The sequence below is a fragment of the Abrus precatorius genome, unplaced genomic scaffold, assembly GCF_003935025.1.
Source record: "Abrus precatorius isolate BTA unplaced genomic scaffold, Abrus_2018 Scaffold6, whole genome shotgun sequence".
Taxonomy (NCBI): Eukaryota; Viridiplantae; Streptophyta; class Magnoliopsida; order Fabales; family Fabaceae; genus Abrus; species Abrus precatorius.
The window spans coordinates 16,472,167-16,498,557 of NW_020874406.1; the positions used below are offsets into that span (position 1 = coordinate 16,472,167).

The window sequence follows — 26,391 nt, forward strand, 5'->3', positions numbered from 1 at the left end:
ATAAATTTTAATATCGTTATATTTTCATTGTACAGTAAAAATCAACTCGGATTTTTTTTCATATACAAAAATGTATATTTTTTGTTTAGGGACTATGACAAAACACAAGTGAAACACCAAAATTACGATTTAATTTATTTATTTACATATAAAGATTTTGGTCAAACAAATATTTTCAGAGTTTATTACCAAAAAAAGTACCTAACCATTCTAAAAAAACTTATGAAGTGTTCTTCCAAGTACAAGCCACATTGATGCATTACGACTTTTACAGCATCACCTAACACAAACTCCTGCTTTTTTATTTCACTACAGCCAGCAACATTAATTTCAAATTTCGACATGATTACTAGCGATCATCAATTTCAGGATACAAGTCTGAGGAACTAACTAATGAAGCCAATTTAGGTTAATATCAACTTCAGCCATCTCTACCTTCAAATTGGAAATGGTAAGGGAATTTTCGCATAACTTAGCCATTTCTTCATCACAGATCACATGTATTGTATGCTTTAAATGTTCAAAATTGGTGACCGAGTATGGCAATTCTGATTTACACAAAGCTGAGCAACCCTTCATGTAGAGCTTCTCAAGCTTCTTCAAGTCACCAATGTCATCTGGTAATTTTGTAAGACTAACACAGTCTGAGATGTCAATACAGCTTAGCTTGTTAAGCCCTCCAACAGAGTCTGGCATCTCTACCAAATGAGAACAGGAACACAGCCTTAGCACTTCCAAATTCTCTAGTTTTGCAATTTCTTGTGGCAGTGCTGAAAGCTTGTGACAGTTAGTGATACTAAGCTTCTTCAATGGGGTAATGTTACACACCCCATCAGGCAATTTAACCAGATCCTTGCAATAGTCAATGCTCATTTCCACTAGCTTTGGCATTGCATCTGAGATTGGGATAGAACAGCTTTCAAAAGCCAGTTTTGTATTACACATATAAAGGGACAATTTTCGCAGATTCTTCAGCATGCAAAGGGGAGGGACTGAAACCTTATCTAGTCTGATTCTTCTCAAGTTGGATAAAGAGCCAAGTAGCTCAAACTTGTTTACTTCAGAATGATGGAAGCCATAATTTGTGACTATTAGAACTTTAAGGTTACTCATCTTCTCAGTGAAATCTGGTAACGAGTACTGGCTCGAGTGAAGATTTAAAATCAGAACCTCAGCCTCATCAGGTTGCATGTCACACCAATCTGAAGTGAATGTTTCATCTGCAAAAGCATCATTATTTGCATCAACAATGGGAGATGAAGTATGACATATTTCTCAATAATCCCTCAGTTTTCAACGTATCACTTGAAGTTTAAAATGCTGTTTGTCTCAAAATATGTCACTTTATACTACCAAGAAGGCCCTAATTACATTTTTCCACCTTTATCCTTATCTCTTGATATCTCCATGAAGTGGGATGAGAGAGCACTAACAGAGCAAAAGGATAATATAGTCAGATATACTTAGGATCTAGCTAACAAGAGCCTTAAGGACACCAATTAAAGAATTATTACATGATTTTTTTTATTAAAAATTATGTTAGAGGTGTATTGAAAATTACGGTAGCAGTACATTAACAATATCTTTTAGGAAAATGTTAACAAATGCTTAGAGCAGTAATTAAGGAATAAAAAAATAGAAAAATGTTATTAAGGCACTCATACTGTAATTTCTAATGTATTTTTAACATGATTTCTAATAAAAACTATCTTATAATTCTTTAACCAATGTCTTAGAATACTGGTTAACAACACCCTATTTTTAATAAAAAAAATTCCATTTTTAAATCTTCAAGTGTTCTAAGAGTATTGATTAGCAATATAAACTTATATTGCTTTAAAATCAAGAATAGTTAATGAATTTCTTAATTGTTGTTCAATAACTGACAAGTATTTGCAACAGAGAGTAGTATTTCTCATTTGTTTATAAGCACAACGTTAAATGAAAATGATTATGAAACGGGAAGTAGCATTTCTCATTTGTTTATGAGCATATAATGTAGACAGAGAGAAACTTACCAGTTGAAATAGACAATATGCGGGCAGCAACTCTTAGATGTTTCTGTTTTACCAACAATCTTGTGACTAATGAAAACATCCAGCCAATGGTTCCTTGCTGATTCTGTCCTATCCACCATTCAGGACGATTATCTCCATCCACATCAATAGTTAGCCTTGTTCTCTGTTCAAATGGTTCCCCTTTGCTTTGATGAATCGCTAGCTCTCTGAGGAGATCATGCAGCATGACAAAGTGGTTATTGTAGTACATGTCTGCCTCCTTCGCAACTTTCCTGGACAACAAGGGAAGGACCAAACCAATCAACAAGATGAACAATTTTATTCCTTTTGATAACATAATTTTACTTTGCTTCATAATGTCAAGCAGAAGAAAGTTACAGATGTCCATGCATTCTTCTTGAATTTGCACTGCTACATTTAACTTAAGTATATATTATACATATGTCTTTTGTATTTATTAAGTTTATCAACCATGTCAAATTGTAATATTTCTAACTTACACTTCCGTTTATTTTTGCGTAATCAGGTGGAGAGCACAATGTTGTTAAAGGACATCAATCTACCAATACGTTTTGGTATTTCTATGTTCATAGTGAAAATATGTTGTGCACCTTTAGAGCATTGAAGGTGCCTATCTGCCTATATTTGTTTAGACTTAAAAAAATACTTCAAAATAAGTTTGATAAAGGAAAAGAAAACAATCAAATCATAAAAGAACTAATACACCAACTCAAGCTTTAAATTTGTCTTAATGGGTCAAGCTTGAGTAGTTTCATGTTTTAGGTGCCAATAATTACATTAACCATTAAATAACCAACAAGGAAAGAGGGGAGGGGGTGTACCTTGTAACCATGACGTTAATCAAATTCCTAGTGGTTAAATCATGGATGATGGTCATTGCATTCCTGCCATTTTCATCAAGGTTATACAGTTCTGCCCACATATCAATGAGGGCAGCAACAGGGATTCTTTTGTCTTCAGGAAACAACCCTAAATCCACGAAGCACACCTTCTCGTTGATGGAGAACTTATCCTCCAACATATCTAAACTTTGTTGAAGGCGACAAAGCAAGTCAATACTACTAGACTCCAGAATGGATTGACTTTGTAAATGTTCCTTCATATTTTGCCACAACACAAGAGGCTGCTGACAGAGTGATCCAGCAATGACCTTAAGCGCCAATGGTGAACCCTTACAACCTTTCACTATCTGCATTTTAGTGCAAAAAAGTAGAATAAGACAAAAGGCTTAGGTAACTAGGTTGCTAGTATACTAGTCAGTGGACAGCTTTGGAGGGGGGCTTCATTGATATTTTTCTTTATCACCCAATGCAGAAGAATTAACATCACAAACAAGAATAAATTTGACTTGCATGTTGCATCTAAATTCGAATCATGTTTCACTGGAGTGAATATTTGGGAGAAGCGGAAGAAAATGCACCTCATGGACAAGGTTTTCATCGGGTACGTCTGAGCTGAGCTTGTCGTTCAGGTTAGCAAAGTGCCTGAAAAGGGATACTGCATCATCATGACTAAGCTTGTCCAACTGGCATGGGGTGCCAAATCTTCGAAAAGCAATCCTTGAAGTCACCAAAATCTTATAATCAGGTATCTGGATTATAAACTGCTCAAGAAGGGCCTCCGAGTTAGGCCAAACATCATCCAGTACCAACAATATTGGACATTTCCCAACATGCCTCAGCAGAACTCCCACTCGGTTAGTTGCATCTTCATCACTTTGAAACTCAGGCACGGGACATCCACAGCATTCAAATAGTGTCTGCACAATGGTCTTCAAGTTGGGCGTTTTTGACACGGTGATAAAGAAAATATTTCCCCCGAATTTGCCTATTCAAAGCATAAATAGCTTTCTTAACAAAGGAAAATTTGAGGTTGTACTATTCCGCAATGCATGCCAAAAATAACCAAATCAGCCAGTGAGTTCACCAAACTAGAAGAGTAATAATTTAGATAAGTAATACATCACATAATAACTAAAATGTATACATAAAAAATTGTATATTATCTCCAAAAATAATAGTGATCAGTATCATCAATTTTGTATATTACCTTTGACTTGAGGGTCCCAACAGATCTTCTTTGCTAAAGTGCTTTTGCCGGATCCACCCAAACCAGTCAAAACAAGAACCGAGACACCATCCTTGAGCAGGTCCATCTTCAAATTGTTCAAAGGCTCATCCATTCCAATACACACTGGTTCTTCAGGAGCACCACGTAGACCCCTTACCTGATACCCATGATATTGCCCGAAATTCTCCTTACTGAGCAAAATCTCAAGAATTTGTCCCACTTTGTACAGAATATCCATCAAGTCCCTCTTATTCTCAGCTGACACATTCATAGACAAGTGCCTCTTCAGATTCTCATCCTTGTTCCTAAGCTTTGTCTGGTAACGAGGGAAGGAGAAAATTCTCCATGGACCAAATTTGGAACACTTGCGAACAAGCTCTTCTCCAGCTTGCATATGGGCCTCCAAACCTTCTATCTCCTTCATGGGGCGATCCAACATCTTGTTGTATCTCTTCATCTCCTTCACAATAGGAGCCAAATTGTTCAAGGTTTCTATGTTGCTTTCAAGGGTGGGTTTGAACTCTCTACCCTTTTTTATGGTTTCAAGCGCCCCTTTTAACATCTCTCCCATCACTGCTCCCACCGCACCTCCGCTGAACAGATCCATAACTGCTAAGACACAGAAGGCAAAATCGAAACTTTCTCGGAAATCGAAGTAAAACACCGCTACGGATGCAAATGATGTGCGGGTTATATGATCTGAAGCAACAAGAACGAGTTTGTTTTTTAAAGCAAAAGACGTTGTGAATTGGTAGGAAGGTGCTACCTACGCTGCTACTAACGATGACCAATGTTTTTGGTCTTTCTGTTATCTTACCTTTAGCTAATGCATACACTTGACATTAATGGCTTCACACGCCAATTCACGGGAAGGAACATCATTAAAATTATTGCATAAATCTACGATAGATTCTGAAACATCATTCCTAAATATTCTTTACTTCTTTGAAAATAGAAGTTCAGTGAATAACTTATTTTTTAATTTCAAACAATTAAAATTAATGCTACAGAAGATATTAGTAAAACCGAATAATAGACAGAGTACATTGTTTTGATAATCAATAAAACCTTACATCAAAATTAAGTGAAGTTATCTAAATTCACCTTTTTCCAATTAAAAGAATGATTAACAGACTGGCACTTTACTAAATTAATGTACGGTGAGTTCATTAATCAGATTATATATCTCTTAATAACTTCTCATTAGTGTCAAATGGAACCAAGCCGTTATAAATAAAAACAACTTTAATCGATCAATTATTACACGATTTTTTGATATATGTCCCAAAGAATACAATAAAAAATTATATTAAATCGTGAATTTTAATATATTATTATTATTAGATATTATAATTTATAAGAAAATTTTATTTTTAGCGGGTTCGGAAAGTTGTCCCTATAATCATTATGGGGACGTTCAAACTTGAAACCATGAAAATGAACTTGGACAAGTTAGAGAGAACTTGACCTTCCACGATATTTCGATATTAGCAACAGCACAGAATATACACACACACCCATTTGGATTTTGGAGGGTAAGTTCAAACTTAAAACTGTGGGAGGCTAGATGTACCTTTTTATCACTAAAAAGAATGGCTAGATATTATTAAAGAGGCTAAAATAAAAATATTTGGGAATTGAACCCGACGTGAATCGAACACGCAACCTTCTGATCTGGAGTCAGACGCGCTACCATTGCGCCACGGATCCACATTTATTTAATTACTTATAATTAAATTTATAATTTCACTGTGTTGAAGTCACGATATATATATACACAACATTACCAAAACATAGCAATAGTAATCTTATCTTATTCACTAATAAACATTACATAACGGTGCATTTATATCTTACATACAAACTACAGAAGCAAATTACCCTGTTTTCTTCTCCACTATTTTGCTTTTAATCTTGTTGAAGGCCTTCTCATCGATAATCTCATGACATCTTTTGTGTTTCTCCCTCAACCACTCCCCGAATCTCTTGATCTTGTCCTCGTTCTTCACATAAGTTAATGGAACCATCGCACTCACTAATATACCTATACACCAAAATTAAAATAAACAGATAGTGAGTCGAGAGAGAAACAAATATAATGGTTAAAGAATATGACCACGTTACCTATAAAAACCAATGTTAGGAGGTCCATGCAATTTCCAACGCAAGAGAGTAACCACAATCCAGCCTCAACCCCAACAAACACAGGCCAATCTTTCTCTACGCTTACAAGGAACACCCACCTTATTGCTTCTTCAATCCAAGCTCGAACTGTGTTTCCCATTCTCAAAATTGTTTCTTCAGTCAATTCCAACCTCAACAAGTTCGGGGGTTCCCTAAATTTCACACCCACAGAAGAAAAGAATAAAAGAAGCTAGTTACTATATATTGCATAAAACATGAACAATTTTTCATTAGAATAAGAGCAAGTTGAAAAAGGTGCTCACTTGCCCAAAATTCCAAGCATGTTGGAATAGAGGAATATTGAAGCAACAACAAATATGGCCACCCATGAGATTACAGTGAGGAAGTTGAATTCATATACTTCCATCAACACCCATGTTGTTGTCGCCACTACAAGAACAGTTGCATTGAGTTTCTTTCTTCTCCACAAGACTAAATCCTTCACTATGTCATTGTCAACATCTACACCACAAAATCAAAGTGGGACCCGTGAACGTTTGAGTCATCTTCAATTTTCAATTCTAAATACTATTGCTACAAATTAAATAACATAAAACACGATCAAGTAATCACCTGAGGAACAAGTGGGTGTAGTCAAAGGTTGTGTTTCTGCTTTTGCTTCTTTAGACATAACAAAGATGGTGATGAAATGAAGTTGGTGTCCAAGGGTAGGAGCAGGAGCTACTAGTTTCGTTTTCCCTTCATATAGTGGTCTTTCGGTGGAAATGGTTGTCAACATGGTAGTTTTGTGTCTGACTTACACGTGTAGAACTCTGAGAAGACGTGGAAACCTTGCAGCCTTCGTGGCACTTTCATTTCCTTTTTGCATTCTTTTAAGCTAACGGTGCCGTTTTCATTAAAGTGGTAGAGATAAGCACAGGAAGGTAAGGATTAGCGTAGCCTCTCTGAAGCATGAAAAATAAAGAGTTACAGAAATAACGTGGCCAAAAAGAATCATACAGAGGTGAGCAATTGAGCAATAATAATGCTTAAAGGTGTAAATATACAACTTTAGAGATCCTCCTAATAATTTTGTTAATAATTCTGTATTAAATAAAAATATTAATCTGTTATTGTATTCCAAACATAAAATATATTAAATATTTTTTCATTTAATAATTAGGAGGATTTAGAATTATTAATAACTTTATAAACGGAGCCAATGAATGCTACTAACTTCTAATCGGCAATCAAAATCAAACTTAATGCATTCTCTACTCATCATTGGTCCGGTTGGAAAGATGTAGCTAACTATGTCTCGCACATTCAGTGTTTCATACAATGACAACAAGTGAAAAAACAGTGTATGAACTCCAAGATAATGAAAAAAAAGAAGCTGAAATGTGGATATGCAACAGTAACAGTTAGACCAATCTGAGGATATGTCGAACAAGTAATACATTGTGACATGATATGTTTCAAAGCATTAATTTTTTGTAGAAGTGGCAGTTTCTGCATCTGACAATTGATCCAGTGCCTAAAAAATCGTATATTTCATGTAATGGCTAGTCTAATTTTGTTGGCTTATTTCTAATATTGTGGTTCATGCTGAGTGTTAGCGAAAGGGTCCCAGTAAATAGCAAAAACTAACATTTTAGGTCATGGTTTAAGGTTAAGCCAAAACCCAGTCTAACCAGTCAATTTAGCAGTATTATACTTCATGCTAAATAAGTTCACATCATTAACTTCTGTCTAAACGGGAAATTAACGTAGTCTATATAAAGCCTGATAATTTTTTATAAATATAAGAATAGAAGGAGAAAAGTGTAAGATAAAAGATACGACAGAAAGAAATAAAAAAATAATATTACTAAAAAATGCATTATCTAAATTGAGTAATTAAGATCTTAAATGTGAACCATAAGACATTTCATGAAAACTATATGTAGTATTTAAAATAATGCTCTCCAATTCTATTTAATTATAAGATATTTTGTAAACAAAATTATACAAATTTTTTTGAAGTATTTTTATTTATATTTATTATAATGAATTTTTTAAATCTAATACATTAAATAATTTTTAATTTTTTAAAAATTTATGTGATTTAATTAAAAAATTATAAATAAGATTGGAGAGAATACATTATATCTAAAAAATATTAATTTGTAAACACTCAAGAAGTGTATACATCTAGAGAGAAATAATAAGAAAAGACAAAAGAGAATAATTGTGATAAACGATATAATCTGATAAAAAAATAAAAAATATTAAATGAATATTGATATTCTTGAAATATTCAAAATTTGATAAATTATAATATTAAGATGGTTAACTGGTTCAGGCATGTTAAAAATTCATCCTTAATCGCCCCTAAAATATTTGCACCCCTTTGAAAGATTATTTGATAATCAGCAATTGAAAAATCCAACCTATGATCCAATATCTCATCATATATGTGCCCATCATTAGTTGGCTTGGCCTACCTCTGTTTTCGTAGCTTTTTAAAATTTTCACCATAATCGGATAAAAAAACTTTATCATGATGTCCTCGGAAGTTGCATGGTGTTATTGCATCTAATATTAACTAAAAATAGTAGACCACTGAAATGAAACAAAAATTGCTTTTTTCATGTTTTACTACGAGAAAGCCATACTTTTCTTTTACAATATAAGTGGAAGAAAATTATATTGATTGTATTTTTTTAAATAATTAATACACTTTTATGATACAATACATTTAAATTATTTTCTAATTTTTAAATCAACACTTCAAATTATTGAAAGAGTAGTTTAGAAATCTAGTTGAGGTTTTATTCGCTTCTCGGTCGGTTGGTTAATTTACAATTTTATGCACTTGCGATCATGGCATCTCTTCGCTTCTGTTCACTTTTGTTTTATTTTCAACCTTATATTATTATAAAATTTTCCCATTTTAAATTCAAGTAGTTAAAAAAATATATATTATACTGCATTGAAGTTGTTCTTTGCACCCTTTATGAACTTCACATGGACGTAGTTTGAAACATTATGGAATATTATAAATACAAATATCTTCGTCAAATCACTCCCAACAAAATTCAAAATAATTGCCTTGTCGGTGCTTCTTTTCTTTTTGACAATTAGTCACTTACATTAACTACCCGTCATCTTTTTGGGAGTATTATGTAGTAGTTATAGTTTAATAGATCGAAACTTTTCTTTTTGGGGGGTATAATGATAGTGTAAACTCGAATGAAATTTATGGATACTTCCCTATTTTCACAAGGGCAGAGTTGCCTAAAAGAGTTAAATTATGTTCCTTACGCAAAACAAATCCACATTGTAATATTATTTGTCTAATATTACAACTTTAAAAAAAACAAATAAGTTTTGTTACAATACTTAGGAGGGTACTAAGTTTGGAGAAGGCTTCAAAGTTCACTTTAATATAATGTTTTATGTTCTACGTTAAGAAGACATAATTCGTAGAGGCATAGTATTTCGTTAGCTGGAAGCAACAACTAACGCGGAAACGCGTGAAACGCGCCGAACATGAATGATCAATTTGCAATCTTAAAAAACAAACAAAATCCTCAAATTATTATTAAAATAATAATTATCTTTTAACAAGTGCAATACAATCATGTTTTACCACTCCTTTTCATTTTTGTATATATTAAGGCGGCTCCTAATCTTAGCGGGTGTAAGTAAGTGTTGGAGTAAGTCACTCTTCCAGCAAAACCCAGATCTGGTAACTTCCAAATTGTTTCCTTTTATATAAACTCAAAGATAATGTTTCATTTGTAGTTCCTAGTTCCCAGCATTTTTTCTTTCGTTTTCTCTGAAGTGTGAAGTAATGTGAGTGTGTTTTTCAAATGTCATTTTCAGTAGACACAATGGGAAGCACTAGTTTGCTACATCTTCTGTGCTTTGTTGTTGCATTATTAAGTGTGCAAGCAGAAGATGCATACAAGTTCTACACATGGACTGTGACTTATGGGACTCTTTCTCCACTGGGCAGTCCCCAGCAGGTGGGTAACCAATCTACTTTTATTGGATCTAGGATCTATTCTTGGATTGCTTTATGCTACTACATTCTAGAGAGGTTCATTGGAACTTTGATTCTGATGTTTTAATGTTTACTCTTTGAAGGTTATTCTTATAAATGGTCAGTTTCCTGGGCCAAGATTAGACTTGGTGACTAATGACAATGTAATTCTGAACCTTATCAACAAGTTGGACGAGCCATTTCTACTCACTTGGTATGGTTCTATGCTTCTCGGTGCCTTGTCTCTTGACTCAAATTCTGTGCTTTATGGTCTGCATTGACTCCCTTTTGTGTATATTTTAACTTGTGGTTTCTTTCTATGCATTTGTATCTGTCCTATTCAAATTGAAGGGAATCTGTGGTCTCTAGCTGCTTAATCGTGATAGATCTTATTATTTCAAACCTTTTGGATGAAAAGAGTTGGAGAAGAAGAATGTCATTTGTGTTATATAGAACATTTACTATTTAACTTCCATAATTTTCGTACATCCCTTCAACTTTTTGTTGCAATGGAGGTTTTTGCTTTAAGAAAGTTACGTTTTCATGATTTTTGATGATATTCTGTACATTGATTGAATATCCTAAGGTTTGTAAAAAGAGCAGACATATTTGCCTAAAAGTAGCCCGAAGAGCTGCATTGCTGTCCACTAAGCCGATTGTTCAACTGTTTTTTTTTTAACCTCTATTATTATTATTATTATTATCAGTGGACAAAAGAAAAGAGGTTTGAAGATTTCCAATGTGTTTTTAAAGTTCTCACGTTGTTTCAAGATGCTGTGTTATACAGTAATAGCATATGAAACGGATTTAAAATTCTTTTTTCCTTGTTCATATTATTTGGTTTTTAGATTTTCTTTGAGAACATGGTTTAACATTGTTGTCACAAAACAGGAACGGCATTAAACAACGGAAAAATTCATGGCAAGATGGAGTTTTGGGAACCAACTGTCCCATTCCTCCAAACTCAAATTACACTTACAAATTTCAGGCCAAGGATCAGATTGGCACTTATACATACTTTCCATCAACTCAACTGCATAAAGCATCTGGAGGGTTTGGAGGACTCAATGTTTATCATAGATCTGTCATCCCAATCCCTTATCCAAACCCTGATGGAGATTTTACTTTACTCATTGGGGATTGGTACAAGACCAGCCACAAGGTGAGAAGCTAAGATTTTTTACGTTCTCATAAACATACTATTTCGGAATATCCTTCATACTGCCTTGTACTCCCTAGGAATATTTGCGTACATGAATCTGAGATTGGAGTAAATTAATTAAAATTCCTATTGTTTCCTGTTGTTAACTTCATTTCATTATATCTTCAGACATTAAGGCAATCTTTAGATTCTGGAAAATCTCTTGCATTTCCAGATGGCCTCCTTATTAATGGCCAGGCTCATTCTAGCTTCACTGGTAACCAGGGTAAGTCTGTTTTTTAAAGGATATGTATGTTCAAATATACACAAATTCTAAGTGATACGTTCAACTTTGTCAAAACTCAAAATTGCTTTTACCAACAGTATTTTTACTTTGTATTCAGGAAAGACCTATATGTTTAGGATCTCAAATGTGGGCTTGTCAACCTCAATTAACTTCAGAATTCAGGGTCATACCCTCAAACTAGTTGAGGTTGAAGGATCACACACTATACAGAACCTATACGATTCACTTGATGTTCATGTTGGCCAATCCGTTTCTGTGTTAGTAACCTTAAATCAGCCTCCAAAGGACTACTTCATTGTTGCCTCAACAAGATTTAGCGAGACACCTCTCACCACCACTTCAGTGCTACACTATTCAAATTCTAATTCTCCAGCATCAGGATCCTTGCCTGCTCCCCCTGCTGATAAATATGGCTATGACTGGTCTATGAGGCAAGCTAGAACCTACAGGTCATTCTTAAAACCCAATGAAGAAAAAGCCTTTTTGATATTTCCTTTGATTTTTTGTCTTTTTCTTTTTGTGTAGATTTTAATATTCTTAACATATTCCTGCAGATGGAATCTGACAGCAAATGCTGCTAGGCCTAACCCACAAGGATCATTTCATTATGGGAAGATAACTCCAACAAAAGTATTTAAATTGGCCACTTCAGCACCTTTGATTAATGGAAAACTCCGTTATGCTGTTAACAAGGTTTCCTATGTAAACCCTGATACCCCTCTCAAGCTTGCTGATTACTTCAACATTGCTGGAATCTTCAATATGAATTTACTTCAAAGCAATCCCTCTACTGGTCCCGCATACATAGGCACCTCAGTATTGCCAACTTCTCTCCATGATTTTATTGAGGTTATCTTCCAGAACAATGAAAACACCATGCAATCTTGGCATCTTGATGGTTATGATTTTTGGGTCATTGGGTATGTCAGCTTCCTAGATTTAAGTTTTCTATCTATCAATATATATTTTTATTGGTAGAAGAAATTTAGAATAATTAGCTTAAGAGAGTTCTAATGATGCTTATTGCCATAATTGCAGCTATGGTTTTGGCCAGTGGACAGATGCCAGTAGAAAAACCTATAATCTAGTGGATGCCCTTACTAGACACACTGCACAGGTAACTAAACAAGAAAGTGCCTTATTCCTTATAATAATTAATAGAATGTGCCTACTTGTTTGCTTCTTTTTCTGCTATGCTTAATTGGTGTGTTTCAAATGGATACAGGTGTATCCAAACTCATGGACTGCCATATTGGTGTCATTGGATAACCAAGGTATGTGGAATATGAGGTCAGCAATATGGGAGAGGCAATATCTTGGGCAGCAATTCTATCTCAGGGTGTGGAATGCACAGCACAGCCTTGCTAATGAATATGAAATTCCCAATAATGTCCTGCTTTGTGGCAAAGCTGTTGGACATCACCCTTAGTATATCAACTATCAACCTCCTCTTCGTTGCTGTATTTTCTAGTCATGAGGGCTTGACTACAATTAGATTTTTTTTCTTTTTCTTTTTTAAGAAAGGAAATAGATGGAGAAGTTAATTTCTCAAATTTCTTATAGTCTAGCTTGTATTTGAGAAAAAAATCTTGTATTAATTTTTCATTGCTCATTTATATGTCAACAATTGAATTCATAATTATTTACAGTTATAATTTGTGAAGAAACCCGTTTAGACTTGGTTGCTTTTATTTTGATCAGCTATCAAATTGATTTTTACCTGGCCGAATTTTAAGCACAATATATATTAGGATTCAATTGTTCATAGTACCTTATAATCACCATGCGGTAAATGCCAGTACTTCAAAAACAAAGGGAGGTCTGGTCGCCAGATCCTTTTCAAGCAATTCCTACTACTATTGAATTCTCACTCTAAGAAATCATAATCATTGTTAGCAAAATTGTAGGATTATTTAGTTTGGGAAAACCTTTTATTATTATTATTATTTATCCACGGCCAATGTACATGGGAATGTCATTAAGAAAATGGATGAACCTTTCCTCAGTACATGGTTACCGATCCTATTCCATCACTATTTACATTTTTTTTTTCATTATAAAAAAGGACTTGGGTTGGGAGTATAAAGGGTTTAATAACCATTATTTCTATTGTGCAAAACTAAGACTTGAATTGCTTTGTACATGGAGATAGTTCATAAGAATTTCATCTAAATTGTGCCTGTTCTATCAGTTATATTTACTAACAATTCTAAAATAAGTAAAAATTGTTAAGTATAATTCAAATCAATAAAACATGTATTAGCTGTAATTGTTTAAAGTAAAAAATCTTGTACATGTATAAAAAGATTAATATCTGTATTAAATTAACAGATTTTTTAGCATTTCATTTAAATATAAGCTCTCGTCTCTCTTCCCTGATCTCTCATTCACTCTTTCTATTTTTCTGTTCCTGTGAGCTACGTCATTGAAGTTCAAAGGGATTAAGCTCGAACAGTAGTATCAAGAGCATTAGGTTCATGTGTCTTGGAACGTGTTTCTGCTGCAACAATGGCGTCGATGAATGGGAACAGTGGCTTTTCGGTGCACATGCCAATCTTGGATGGGAAGAACTATGACAAATGATGCATTAAAATGAAAGTGATTTTTGGAAGATGTTCTTAACATTGTCCAAATGGCAGTTCAAGACTCAGAGAAGTTTGCTTCAGATGCTCAAGAGAAATTGTTCAAAGAGGCCAAGAAATGTGATTGTAAGGCACTTTTTCTCATCTATCAATGTGTAGATGCTGTTAATTTTGAGAAATTGCATATGCAAAAATTGCAAAGCAAGCATGGAAAATTCTTGCTAAGTCTTATACTAGATATGAGAAGTTGAAGAAAATCAGATTGCAGAATTTAAGAAGGTAGTATGAGATGTTGAAGATGAATGAGAAAGAGAACGTTTTTGAATATCTTGGTCGCATGCAAATCCTCACAAACCAGATGGGTACCTGTGGAGATGATTTGAAGGAGCAATCTATGGTGGAAAAGGTACTCAGAATCTTACATTCCTGGTTTGATCATATAGTTATGGCTATAGAAGAGTCAAAGGACTCAGAAAAATTGACTCTCGAGGAATTGCAATACTCTCTTCAAGCACATGAACAGAGGCTGAATGAAAGAACTGCAAAAAAGGAAGCAATATAGACACTATTTGCTTACAGTAATAAGAAGAATGTGCAGTGCTACAATTGTCAAGGCTGGATTCACTTTGCAAAAGAGTGTAAGAACCCTAAGAGGCCTACAGTTCGAGATGATGAGGCCAAACTGGTCAAAAAAGATGATTCAGAGGATAATCATGTGATGTTGATGGTCACCATTGCATTAGAAGGAGGTAGTAGTGAAGAAAGTGCATGGTATCTTGACACTGGTTGTAATAACCATATGACTGGAAGAAAGGATTGGTTGGTTAATTTGGATCCTAGCATCAAGAGTAAAGTGAGATTTGCAGATGATAGTATCATCAGAGCTGAAAGAATGGGAACTATGCTAATTTAGAAGAAAGATGAAGGAACTTCTTGCATTTTTGAAGTTCTCTATGTGCCAACCATAAGGAGCAAGCTACTCAGTCTTGGTCAATTGTTACAGAAAGGATATAGGATGGTGTTGGAAGACAATGCCCTAAAGGTGTTTGACAAGAAGAGTAGATTCATCTTGAAAACTCCTTTATTAAAAAAAAAATAGGACTTTCAAGGTTGAACTCCTGATAAATCACAAAGTAAATTACTTATCAGCAACTAAAGATAGTATGAGTTGGTTATGACACAAGAGATATGGACATTTAAACTTCAGAAGTCTGAAGAAGCTGCAATCTGAAGGATTAGTGATAGGCTTGTCTCACTTGAATGTACTAGAAAAGAAGTGTGAGAGTTGCTGTGTGTCAAAGCAAGTTAAAAAGTCTTACAGGAATCAAATTTTATATAGAGCAACAGTAGCTCTGCAGGTGATCCATTCAGATGTTTGTGGGCCAATAGAGACTAAGACACTTGGAGGTAATAGATATTTTATATATTTTATTGATGAATTTACTAGAAAAGTATGAATTTACCTGTTAAAAAGAAAACTAGAGGCGTTTGATGTTTTTAAAATATTTATAAGTATTGTATAAAAACTCTCAAGATAGACGATGGTGGTGAATTCACTTCCCAAGAATTTGAATCCTACTGTTTGAATGAGGGTGTTATTCATGAGGTAACTTTACCCTACACTCCCCAAAATAATGGCACAGCTGAGGGGCTCAATAGATCACTGATGAATATCACTAGAAGTATGTTGAACTGTTACAAGGTTCCTAAATAGTTTTGGAGATATGCAGTAACAATACCTGCCTATCTCATGAATAGAAGCCCATCTAAGAAGTTGCATGGAGTAACACCTAGAGAAGCTTGGTCAAGGAAGAAGCCAACTATAGCACATTTCAAACGTTTTGGTTGTTTGTGCTACAAACATACTCTAGATCAGAGAAGGCAGAAGTTAGATAACAAAAGTGAACCTAATAATTAGCTATCATCACACTAGTGTATACAGGTTATTTGATCCAAAAACAAACAAAGTTGCTATAATTGCAAATGTAAAGTTTGATGAATCTAGAGGATGGAACTGGGATCCGCAATCACAAAAAAAATCAAGGTTGACTTGGATGAATTATGAGGGAGAGAATCCTTCAGGAAATAATGATGGTGCAGAAATCATTCCAAATCAGGGTGTTGTAAAAGATGAGCATCTGTTCCAGGGAGAGGAAGCTATGATTCCTCCTAGTAGACCTCAGAGACAGGAAGAAATGCCACAAAGATTCAATGACTATTAGATCATGAAGGATAATGAAATAAATGAAGATGGTGAGATGGTGTACTTAGCATTACTAGCGGAGCTAGAACCAGTCTCATTTGACCAAGCAATTAAGGAGACAAGATGGAAGAATGCAATGATTGAGGAGCTAAATTCAATTGAAAGAAATCAGACCTGGTAGTTAGTGAATCTACCTTCTCATAAGAAACCTATTGATGTAAAATGGGTTTTCAAAGTAAAAGAAAAGTCTAATGGGAAAGTTGCTAAGTATAGAGTAAGATTGGTGGTCAGAGATTTTCTTCAAAAGCGAAGCATTGATTTTGGAGAAGTTTATGCACCAATAGTAAGGCTAGAAACTATCAGATTGGTAGTTGCAATAACTTCATATAAAGAATGGTCACTTCATCAATTAGATGTGAAATCAACATTCTTAAATAGATGGCTGGAAGAGGAGGTTTATGTGAGCCAACCTCCAGGTTTTGAGATTCATGATCAGCAACACAAGGTATATAGGTTGAGAAAGACTTTGTATGATCTAAAGCAGTCACCTAGGGCATAGAACAGGAGGATTGATGCTTTCCTTGCATAACAAAAATTTCTAAAGTGAAAATCTGAACATGGTGTTTATGTTAAACACATTTCTACTGCTAGGATACTGGTGTTGTATCTTTATGTTGATGATCTTTTAGTAAATGGGTCAGATAAAGGAGACATTGAAGATTTCAAGAAGGTGATGACAAAGGAATTTGAAATGACAAACATAGGAAAAGTAAGTCACTTTCTAAGTCTGGAGTTTGTTCATACTAGGTAGGGTATCTTCATGCACCAAAGGAAGTATGTAAGAAGTGTTTTTGAAATATTTAAGATGGAAAACTGCAACTTAGCAGTGACACCAGCAGAAGTTGGTTTGAAGCTCTCCAAAAATGAAGAAGGAAAACTTGCAAATCCATCTATTTACAAGTAAATAGTAGGTTCACTCAGGTATCTATGTAATAGTAGACCAGATATTTGTTACTCAGTTGGAATCATCAGCAGATTCATAGAAAAACTCAAGACCTCTCACATGCTAGTAGCTAAGCATGTACTGAGGTATGTGCAAGGAACTTCAGAGTTTGGAGTTTTATATCCAAATGAGGCTAGGTGCATGTAACACCTTAATTTAATTTCAATAAATAGAGAATTTCGCAAATTTTTAAAATGATAAAATTTCCATTTTCAATCCAAGTTCATTAAGCATTTTAAATAAAGAAAGACTTTACAAATTATATCGAACAGTTGCTATAGGACTTATTCCAAATACAACAATTTTTAAAATAATATTCTAAGTCCTATAATAGTTTCATCCATCCATTCATTGAGTCCGGTGCTGATCGTCTTGATTATCTAAAAAATAAATATAAGGGTGAATACTCTACACTAACAAAACATATAATTAAGCATAGAGTCTCACCTCCAGCACATTTTCAATACATTAAACAAATACAGGCACAGGTAACATTATCACATCCACAAGCATAAATCATGAACCCATGCATACGCACGCTAGCCACACTCACATTGACATTGTGATCACAGATTTACACCATGAATGGTCGCTGGTTACCTCCACCTCACGGATACCCTGTGGGCAGTCACGGGGTCGCTCAGCAAAAGTAATTATCAGAAGTCTAGTCATGAAGAGAGTGTGTGGCCTGTGGTGCACCCGTTCCACAGTTGGTATCACCACTACTCCCTCTTCCCCAAGGTATTTCTACCGTCCTCATCTTTCAGACTCCCAGTGTATCGCTGAACCATTCACAACACATTACAACGGCGTTGCACGCCTCAGTCACACACATTTCAATATACGGCACATAGCCCACATTAACAGTTATGGCACTAGGCCCACATTTCATTTTCATAGCACACACAACACATAGCTCACAATTCATTCAAGACACACGGCCCCTAGCTTATTTCCATTCATATTACACGGCCCTCGGGCCCACCTTTTCACACAAAGTTCATTCAATAATACGGCACGAGTGCCCATACCCATTCACAACATCCAGTACATAATTCACATCATTTCCTTACATCTACTGGCAACCAACAGAAGCACATCACTCAATTTCACACAATATGCCGGAGGTCGGACACCTCTACACTCTACCCAATTCGTACGATTCATCAATACACATAACCTTATCTCCTATTTCTATCACATTACTATATTCGTTCAAATAAACTCATTCCTAACAAAGATAACTAAAGTAAAGTACTCCCCTTACCTAAAAAAGAAGACCCGACATGAAACATTGATGGAATCGCTTCCCCACATGGATTTTGTCCCTAAAGCACACAAAAATTTCAAGGAAATTTAAGGAAAACCTCAGAAAATGAAAGTAAGGGACGAAAACCAAAACCCTAGCCATAGAACTTACCTCCAAGAGCTCCAAACACTTCCCCAATCCTCAATCTAGCTTCCAATCAGTCTTGGAGGGCTTTTAACCGGTAGGAATGGGTTTGGGTAGAGAGAATCGTGAAGGAGAGAGAGGAAAATCGTGAAAATAACCCTCTTCTCGAACTCTAACCCTTCAAATACCCCTCTAGTTGCGACACTCTCGCTACAGCGAGATATTCTCGTTGCAGCGATGTCCCATTGCTGCAGCGACACGCCCCCTCGCTATAGCGAAAAAATAAGAGAAAACTGCACTCTGGTTTTTGTAGAATCTCGCTACAGCGAGACTACACCCAGAAATGCACCCCAGACTGTTGCTCTCTTGCTACAGCGAGAAGACGATAGTTCTGGTCCTTTCTCCCAGGGCCCTCTCGCTGCAGCGAGAACTGCCAGTGTATTGCCCTGCACTCAGCCCAACCAGTCAAATTCAAACATACATCCACCCATATATATATATATATATATACACACACACACACACACACACACACACACACACACACAAAACATATTCACATCACATCTCTAAAATGCACACATGAAAATACCTTTTATTTTTATATAATTATCAAAATTAATATCACAAAATTTGGGGCGTTACATTGCATGATGAGTCACTAACTCATCTAGAAAATTTAAAGTTTTTAGGCATATTTCATTGAATTTGAATTATAAGTTAATGCAATTAATTAAGAAATTCAATGGAATGTTGTATTTGCTAGAAAATTCATGAATCACTCAAATTCTGAAGGTTGACAGTTTTATTTTGAAGGGATTAGAAAGAAAATTGCAATTAAACTTAAAGAGCAAAAGATGAGTGTTGCAGGACTCATTTGTGGGGACACAAATTCCTGATTATGGGGACACACTGCTGACTGAGCATATAAAAGCGAAAAACTTCTGAAAAGGCAGCATCTTGGCATCTTTTACTTTTCTGTCTTTTACGATTTCAGAGCGCAAAAACCTAGGTTTTACATACAGCTTATGTAGAATATGGTAGCTAGGGTATTTTTCTTTACATCTTTGCTAGAGGATTCTTATGGGAACTTGAATTTCATCTCATTTTTTCTGGTTTATGTACTGAAACAATAACTTTATCATTTCATCCACTTGCTGTAAGCTTTTCTGTAAACATGAATTAAGTATTTGCAATATATTTCAGTTTTATATTATCTCTTTGCATTATGCTAGCTAGATCTCTTTGGGTTGAGTGATGATTAACTTATACCTTTGCCCTTTGCAATGAACTAATACTGGATATAACTCAAGATCCATGCTTTAATCTAACATCTTAATTTTGAACTTAATGCTTCCTTATTTTACATGAATAGGGTTGATAAAAAGGAGTTTATTATTGGAAAGTAGTAAGTTTTTTTGGACTGGGATTAATTTGCTCATTATAAATTATCTAGGAATAGAAATTTGTGATGATGTGGTCAATGGATTTAATTCTTAATGCTGAATGTCTTTAATTGTATCTAAGGAATTAGGACACTAATTTCATTTTAGAACTAATTACCAAGGAATTGGGGTTGGGTACTTTAGAAAATCTGATCATTAGATGAAGTTGTATTTTGAGTTATAAATTTTTTTGTATGCAAGGAGAAAGGGATAAGGAATTTTGAACTCAACTTACTTTAAATTGTTATCAGACCCAATCTGAGTAATCATAATATTTACATTCTGCAGTTAATTTACTTTGTGTTTCCAAATCTAGTTTCTCATTTTGCATATTATACAATTAATTTCCAGCATTTTAATTTAGTTTTTATAATTCTACACTTAATTAATTTTCGCTCTATTTCTACTCTGTTTTTAAGTGACCCAACTAGTGTCATTCTTGTGGTTTGGTATTTAATATTAATCTTTGTGGACGATAATCTTTTGTTACTTCAACGATTTGGTGCACTTGCCAAAAAGTTATTAGTGCATGGATGTGGACTTGATTGGGTTCACTGACTCAGATTAGAAAGAAAGATCTTGATGAGAAGAAGAGTACTGTTGAACATGTGTTCATGTACTGCAGGACTCCGATATCTTGGAGCTCAAGGAAATAGGATGTAGTAGCACTATCAACCTGTGAGGCAGAATATGTAGCAAGAGCAGTTGGAGCATGCCAAGCTGTTTGGTTGAAATCATTACTTGAAGAAATGAAGCTAAGCGAAGTAAAGCGGGTGAAGATACTAATTAATAATCAGTCTCCCTTCAATCTAGCTAAACATCTTATAACACACTGCAGAACCAAACATATTGATACAAGGTTTTATTTCCTGCAAGACCAAGTCAGTAAAGGGACAGTAGATGTGGAATTCTGTAGATCTCATAACCAGCTAGCTGATGTTATGACTAAGGCTTTGAGGCCTGAAAGATTCGAAAACCTAAGAACTATGTTAAGAATGAAAACATTAAATGATTTGAATTAAGGAAGAGCTGTTAAGTATAATTCAAATCAATAAAAAATGTATTAGCTGTAATTGTTTAGAGTAAAAAGTCTTGTACATGTATAAAAGGGTTAATATCCATGTTGAATCAACAGATTTTCTAGCATTCCATTTAAACATAAGCTTTCGTCTCTCTTCCTTGATCTCTTATTCACTCTATTTTTTTTGTTTCTATGAGTTACATCATTAAAGTTCAAAGGGATCAAAATTGAACAAAAATAATAACTCCACTCTTTATTGAAGCTTATCATATAGAGTATTTAACTATTTAAATCATTCTAGGCGACAAGGTCAGCAGTCAAGTGTTTTATCATTGGTATGGAATTATTCTTAATACAATTCCAAATTTTTTTTGAAGGTACTAAGCAAACTATATCTTGGACATTTGCAAACGGCAAGTGTTCCTGTTACTATTTTTTTTTTTTTCATAAACGGCCCAAAAAGATTTTGCTGTATTTACCGGTGAAAAAGGAAATTAATTAGCCATGCATGAATCTCCATCGACATATGAAATTTATGTCAAATCCTATTGACAAGAAGGGAGTAATTCTTGCACGAGCAATATATAGCAACCTCAAATCATTACATTTTTGCTTCGTGTCGTTTTACACTTCCTTTTATTTTGTTTTTGGGTCAACATGTCGTTTACACTTCAAACAGCATGTTCTCACAACTGTAGCCACTCTTCGTTATCAAGCTGGGTCCAATTTAAGGCTTGCGGTCCATTTCAACAGGCCCAACTTTTGAAAAAGCCTAAATTGGAATTTTGACTAAATTGGATATTGCTTGATAGGATGGACTAACGGATTAAAAGATTTTGAGGTGGCTGAATTCATGACCGGGAGTCTTCCCATGAGATTAAGAGGGGAAGGTAAAGTTAGGTGGTGTTTGATTTGAGAAATTTTTTTCTTAATTTTAATTATATAATTATTATATATATATATATATTTAAAAAAATTTATATAAAAATATTGAAATTATGTTTTCAATTAATTTTTTTCTTGTATATATTTTTGAAAGTTAGAATAAAACAAAAATAATATGGTATTTTTGTAATAAACACACACACATATATAAATGATACCTCATGTTTGCATTGATTTTTTCCCCTTTTGATTCTTTGCTTTAAGGTTGTACATCTTATTACTAATAATGTGTTTTTGTTGTGAGAAAACATTTCTTCCGGACAAGTTTATCTCTAAAATGAGTAAGGATACAACCATATTTAACTTTTAATTAATTAAAATAATGAATTGTTTTAGACTGAATATGGATAAATATATTCTTTTATATTCGTTTTAGAGACGTTCATCACGATGGGAAAATTTTTTTGGTCAATATAAAAATTTTCCAATTCAATTCCGATCAGAATTAAACATTTTATTTTTATTCTTTTATTTTATTCTGATCATTTTGATTCTTATCAATTCAAATCAATTCAAGTGCATCCTTTAGCATAATGTATTAAACAATATCATAATGTAAATAATGTCTATAGACATATTATTAACATCTAATTTCTATAATTTTTTGTTTCAATTTTCTCATAGTTCTATCTGTTAGGATATTCTTCATTTGATATATTTTTCTTACTATAACTTTTACAAATTTCCTTGCACATGGTAAAACCACCTAATTAGGTAAATTTTTACTATAATTTCTACTCAAGGGTGATATCCCGACGTGCTTATCTCTACTACATTGCATATATTTTCCCGTTAACAACATTTAATTTTACCTATATAATATCACAAATCTAACAGTTGTGCAATAATCTTTTTCTCTCAACTCCTATTTATCACAAATAACACTCTCGCGTCTTATCCATTTTGCTTATCCATCTTACTTGAATTTGATATTTTTCATCTCTCTATTTTATTATTATTGCACAAGATACATCCTAGATACTAAAAATCATGTGACTTGTGTTAAAGAATGTTTTCTAAAGTATACGTCGAAGTTAGGGTTGCTGTAGCTCTTGCTAAACTTGAGCGAATGCCATGAGTAGATAGAATTTTTATTTTACTTTTTTTCGTTTCTTTTCAGTCCTGGAAGTAAATAAATTTAATGCGACACCGGAGAAGCAGAAATCAGGCGTAGTTGTTGAGTGAAGTCGGTGTCAAGAACCAATTACTGGTGGATTTCTCACAACCCGCATCAAGAATCAAGTGCTGTTTGAGGAAACTTTTTCCAAAGGCTGCTTTTGCATTAGATTCATCGATTTCTCGTAACAAAACAAAATCTTGCATTTGCATATGCTACCCACCATGCCTCCACTACCTTCACTTCTTAATGTACATGACAACTAAACCCTAAAGTTTTTGTGTTTACCAAGATCATATATTCCTGTAGACCAGCTTTACTCTATTATTTTAGTCTCTTATAAACATATAGGTTGACTACTACCCCTGATATAACGTCAAAACACCCCAAATCTTTCATTCTGATGATGCCTACTATTTAAATATTTTAATTTATTTTATAGAGGACCCACACTTCTTAGCCACTAGCCTACTTCTTAACAATATGTATTAGCATTTTAGAGGTAAAGTAAAGAAAAGGGAAAAAAGTTGAAAAGGTAAAATGTAAATTAAGGTGCATAAACGCTACGAAGCAATTGAGAAACACTTTGTTTTTCATTCATTGCAAACCCTCTGGTAGACCTTGAAATGCCTTACGAGATAGCAAAACAAACACCATTAACCAAACATCCAGACGGAAGCAAACGATAGAAAGACACGAGAGTGAAAGAAAGAAAAATCTAATACTACACATCCATATTCATTAACCATCTAAAATCCAACCAAACAAACATAAAAGTAAGAGACTCCAAAATACAGATTATCAACTATAAACTATAAATTAAGGAGTTCTATCTAATATCGAGAAAAAAAAAAGAAAAAAGAACAGTAGTGAACAAAAAAGATAAAAGCAGTTACTGCGGTTAATTTGGATATGCTCCATTTGTTGTCGGAAGATCAGACCAGGCAAGGGTTGGATTCCAGCACCCGAATTCACTGTTCCCAGAAACTGAAGACGACTCCAAAATGCTGGATAAAGAAGAGGAAGAAGCCATGTTGCCTAGAAACACTGGCGAGTTATCACTGCCACAATAATTCACTGACGAAGATGATCTGAGCTTGTGGTAAAGTTCTTGAATTCCACTGCTTGGATGCTCTCCAAGTACAAAGCCGTTACTTTGTTGTTGAGTCTGATCTTGATTGTTTCTCCAAAAAGAACTGCATAGACCCAGTGAAGGAACTTGTCCAACTCCATCGTAACCAAGAGTTCTAGGACTCATCAACCCATTTGCAAGTAATGGCTCATTCACCACGTGGGACTGCGATCCCATTAAGTTCCCTTCTTCCTTGACAGTAACAGACATGGGACTAGGGTTAGGGTTAGGGTTTTGATTTTGGGCAGCTCTCAGTAAAGCCATCAGATGAGTATTTTGCGGTGAACCCCAAAGAATTGGGGTTTGTGGAAGCTCTTGGTCGAAGTTATTAGGACCAAGTCCTGATGATGACCTTCCAAACTCAGAGGCTACCGCTTTCATCTTTGTAGCTGTTTGCTTAGCCCCCGAGTTGGACACGCCGGCGTTCTTGTTTTTCCGGCAGCCACCTCCGATGGGAACATTCCTGAGAGCACCACCTTTGGTCCAGTAACGGCGACATGTCTTGCAGAAGTGGCGCGGCTGAGTGAGGTTGTAGTTGTTGTAGTAACAGAACTTGGTGTTTGAAGAATCGCATCGTGGGCACCTCAAGTTTTGGTTGTCTGAAGTGGACGAGGCGGGGGTTGTGGTTGTGGAAGTGGTGACACTCGTTGTACAAGAAGGAGAAGGAGAAGAAGGGAGTGAAGTTGGAGAAGGTGTGGGTGGTGGTCGTAGAAGTCCTCCTCCTCCGTTAATGGAGATTTTCCTTTCTCCTGCTATGAGGCTAGTAGCACCCCCCAACAGTTCTTGGATCATCTTTATCTTTTAGATCTAGAACAATCCAAAAACACCAAAAGCAAAAGGGTGGTGCACTGGTGAGTCTTTTTGCGTTAGTGGAGAAAAGCGAAAGAAACTAAAGTAGGTTTTGCTCTGTGTGTTAATGTATGCGTGAAATGGGGAGAATGAGTGAGAGAGAGAGAGAGAGAGAGAGAGAGAGAATTATATGATGAATCACCTTCGGGAATTCAATTGGGTTGCTCGGTTGTTTTATGCTAGGATAGCTTCTTTGTCGGTTAGGTCCTTCTTGTTGCAAACGAATGTATAGAATGGGGACTGCCATGATTATTTATAAGTATTTTTATAGACTCCATGTGAGAGAAAGACACCCATGATTCATGAGCTCCTATTTAGGCCATCCATTTCATAAACGACAACTCGTTATTAATGTTGGAATTTGTATTTGAAGACAAGGTATATCATTATAGGGGGAAAAATGTTAAGTTGGTAAGTGTATAAATATACATTCAAATAAACCACACTAACATTCTTAAAAGGAATTTACAGAAATAGTGTTTTTTTATTTATTCACATACAAAATTTTATAGACTTAAAACAAGAGAAAAAGTCATTAGAGTTATATCTCTATTAGTATATTTTTTTATTTAGCAGAATTATTGTATCATGTTAATAGTATAGTGTACTAATAATATAATATTTTATGTGGGCAGTGTGAATTTGTATTTTCTTCATCTGTCGTGTTAAAGTTTTGTATACGAAATAAAGAATACATTTAATATTCCTATTTTAAAAAAATTATAATATGTTTTTCATTGTTTTTATGATTTTTTATTAATTAATTACTTCTTTATTTTAAATCAAGGGTATAATTTATAAAATAAATAATTATAATTTTGTTAATTTTGACGTTAAGTGATGATTTTGAGCATTTAAAAATAGTAATTTTTTAAAAAATAAAAAATATCATACTTTTATATTCTTGATGGAATAGATATTTTTTAATATTTTTTTCTCCTTTTAATTACCTAAAATTAATTTTAAAAATTGAAGTTAATACTTTTTAAA

At 34.4% G+C, this 26,391-nt stretch overlaps 4 protein-coding genes and 1 non-coding gene across 5 annotated transcripts; 1 reads left to right on the top strand and 4 right to left on the bottom strand.

Moving 5' to 3' along the window:
- Nucleotides 1-114: 114 nt before the first annotated feature.
- Nucleotides 115-5,013, bottom strand: LOC113869289 (probable disease resistance protein At5g66900). Its single transcript, XM_027505542.1, has 5 exons — nt 4,089-5,013; nt 3,460-3,866; nt 2,861-3,228; nt 2,019-2,290; nt 115-1,220 (listed from the first exon to the last, which is right to left on the bottom strand). The coding sequence occupies exons 1-5, from the start codon at nt 4,714-4,716 to the stop codon at nt 391-393; spliced, it is 2,505 nt and encodes an 834-aa protein (XP_027361343.1). The 5' UTR covers nt 4,717-5,013; the 3' UTR covers nt 115-390.
- Nucleotides 5,014-5,747: 734 nt separating this feature from the next.
- On the bottom strand, nt 5,748-5,819 carry TRNAW-CCA. Its single transcript has one exon. It is a non-coding gene; the product is annotated as a tRNA-Trp (tRNA).
- Nucleotides 5,820-5,986: 167 nt separating this feature from the next.
- On the bottom strand, nt 5,987-6,924 carry LOC113870266 (reticulon-like protein B13). The gene is made up of 4 exons (XM_027506858.1): nt 6,867-6,924; nt 6,557-6,755; nt 6,234-6,445; nt 5,987-6,153 (listed from the first exon to the last, which is right to left on the bottom strand). The coding sequence occupies exons 1-4, from the start codon at nt 6,922-6,924 to the stop codon at nt 5,987-5,989; spliced, it is 636 nt and encodes a 211-aa protein (XP_027362659.1).
- Nucleotides 6,925-9,890: 2,966 nt separating this feature from the next.
- Nucleotides 9,891-13,140, top strand: LOC113869375 (L-ascorbate oxidase homolog). The gene is made up of 9 exons (XM_027505673.1): nt 9,891-9,966; nt 10,104-10,246; nt 10,368-10,477; nt 11,155-11,425; nt 11,594-11,690; nt 11,809-12,160; nt 12,266-12,631; nt 12,750-12,828; nt 12,937-13,140. Exons 2-9 carry the CDS (start codon nt 10,112-10,114, stop codon nt 13,138-13,140), a joined length of 1,614 nt encoding a protein of 537 aa, XP_027361474.1. The 5' UTR covers nt 9,891-9,966; nt 10,104-10,111.
- A 10,862-nt stretch (nt 13,141-24,002) lies between these two features.
- Nucleotides 24,003-25,740, bottom strand: LOC113869458 (dof zinc finger protein DOF2.2-like). Its single transcript, XM_027505780.1, has 2 exons — nt 25,544-25,740; nt 24,003-25,359 (listed from the first exon to the last, which is right to left on the bottom strand). The coding sequence occupies exon 2, from the start codon at nt 25,342-25,344 to the stop codon at nt 24,322-24,324; it is 1,023 nt and encodes a 340-aa protein (XP_027361581.1). The 5' UTR covers nt 25,345-25,359; nt 25,544-25,740; the 3' UTR covers nt 24,003-24,321.
- Nucleotides 25,741-26,391: the final 651 nt, after the last annotated feature.

Coding starts and splice junctions, on each gene's coding strand:
- LOC113869289 (XM_027505542.1), bottom strand. CDS start 4,716: ATGGATCTGTTCAGCGGAGGTGCGGTGGGAGCAGTGATGGGAGAGATG. Junction 2,291..2,860: donor ATTAACGTCATGGTTACAAG/GTACACCCCCTC, acceptor CTTGTTGTCCAG/GAAAGTTGCGAAGGAGGCAG. Junction 1,221..2,018: donor CATATTGTCTATTTCAACTG/GTAAGTTTCTCT, acceptor ATGCTTTTGCAG/ATGAAACATTCACTTCAGAT.
- LOC113870266 (XM_027506858.1), bottom strand. CDS start 6,924: ATGTCTAAAGAAGCAAAAGCAGAAACACAACCTTTGACTACACCCACT. Junction 6,756..6,866: donor TACACCCACTTGTTCCTCAG/GTGATTACTTGA, acceptor TTTGTGGTGTAG/ATGTTGACAATGACATAGTG. Junction 6,446..6,556: donor ATGCTTGGAATTTTGGGCAA/GTGAGCACCTTT, acceptor TGTGAAATTTAG/GGAACCCCCGAACTTGTTGA.
- LOC113869375 (XM_027505673.1), top strand. CDS start 10,112: ATGGGAAGCACTAGTTTGCTACATCTTCTGTGCTTTGTTGTTGCATTA. Junction 11,426..11,593: donor GGTACAAGACCAGCCACAAG/GTGAGAAGCTAA, acceptor TTATATCTTCAG/ACATTAAGGCAATCTTTAGA. Junction 12,632..12,749: donor TATGATTTTTGGGTCATTGG/GTATGTCAGCTT, acceptor CCATAATTGCAG/CTATGGTTTTGGCCAGTGGA.
- LOC113869458 (XM_027505780.1), bottom strand. CDS start 25,344: ATGATCCAAGAACTGTTGGGGGGTGCTACTAGCCTCATAGCAGGAGAA.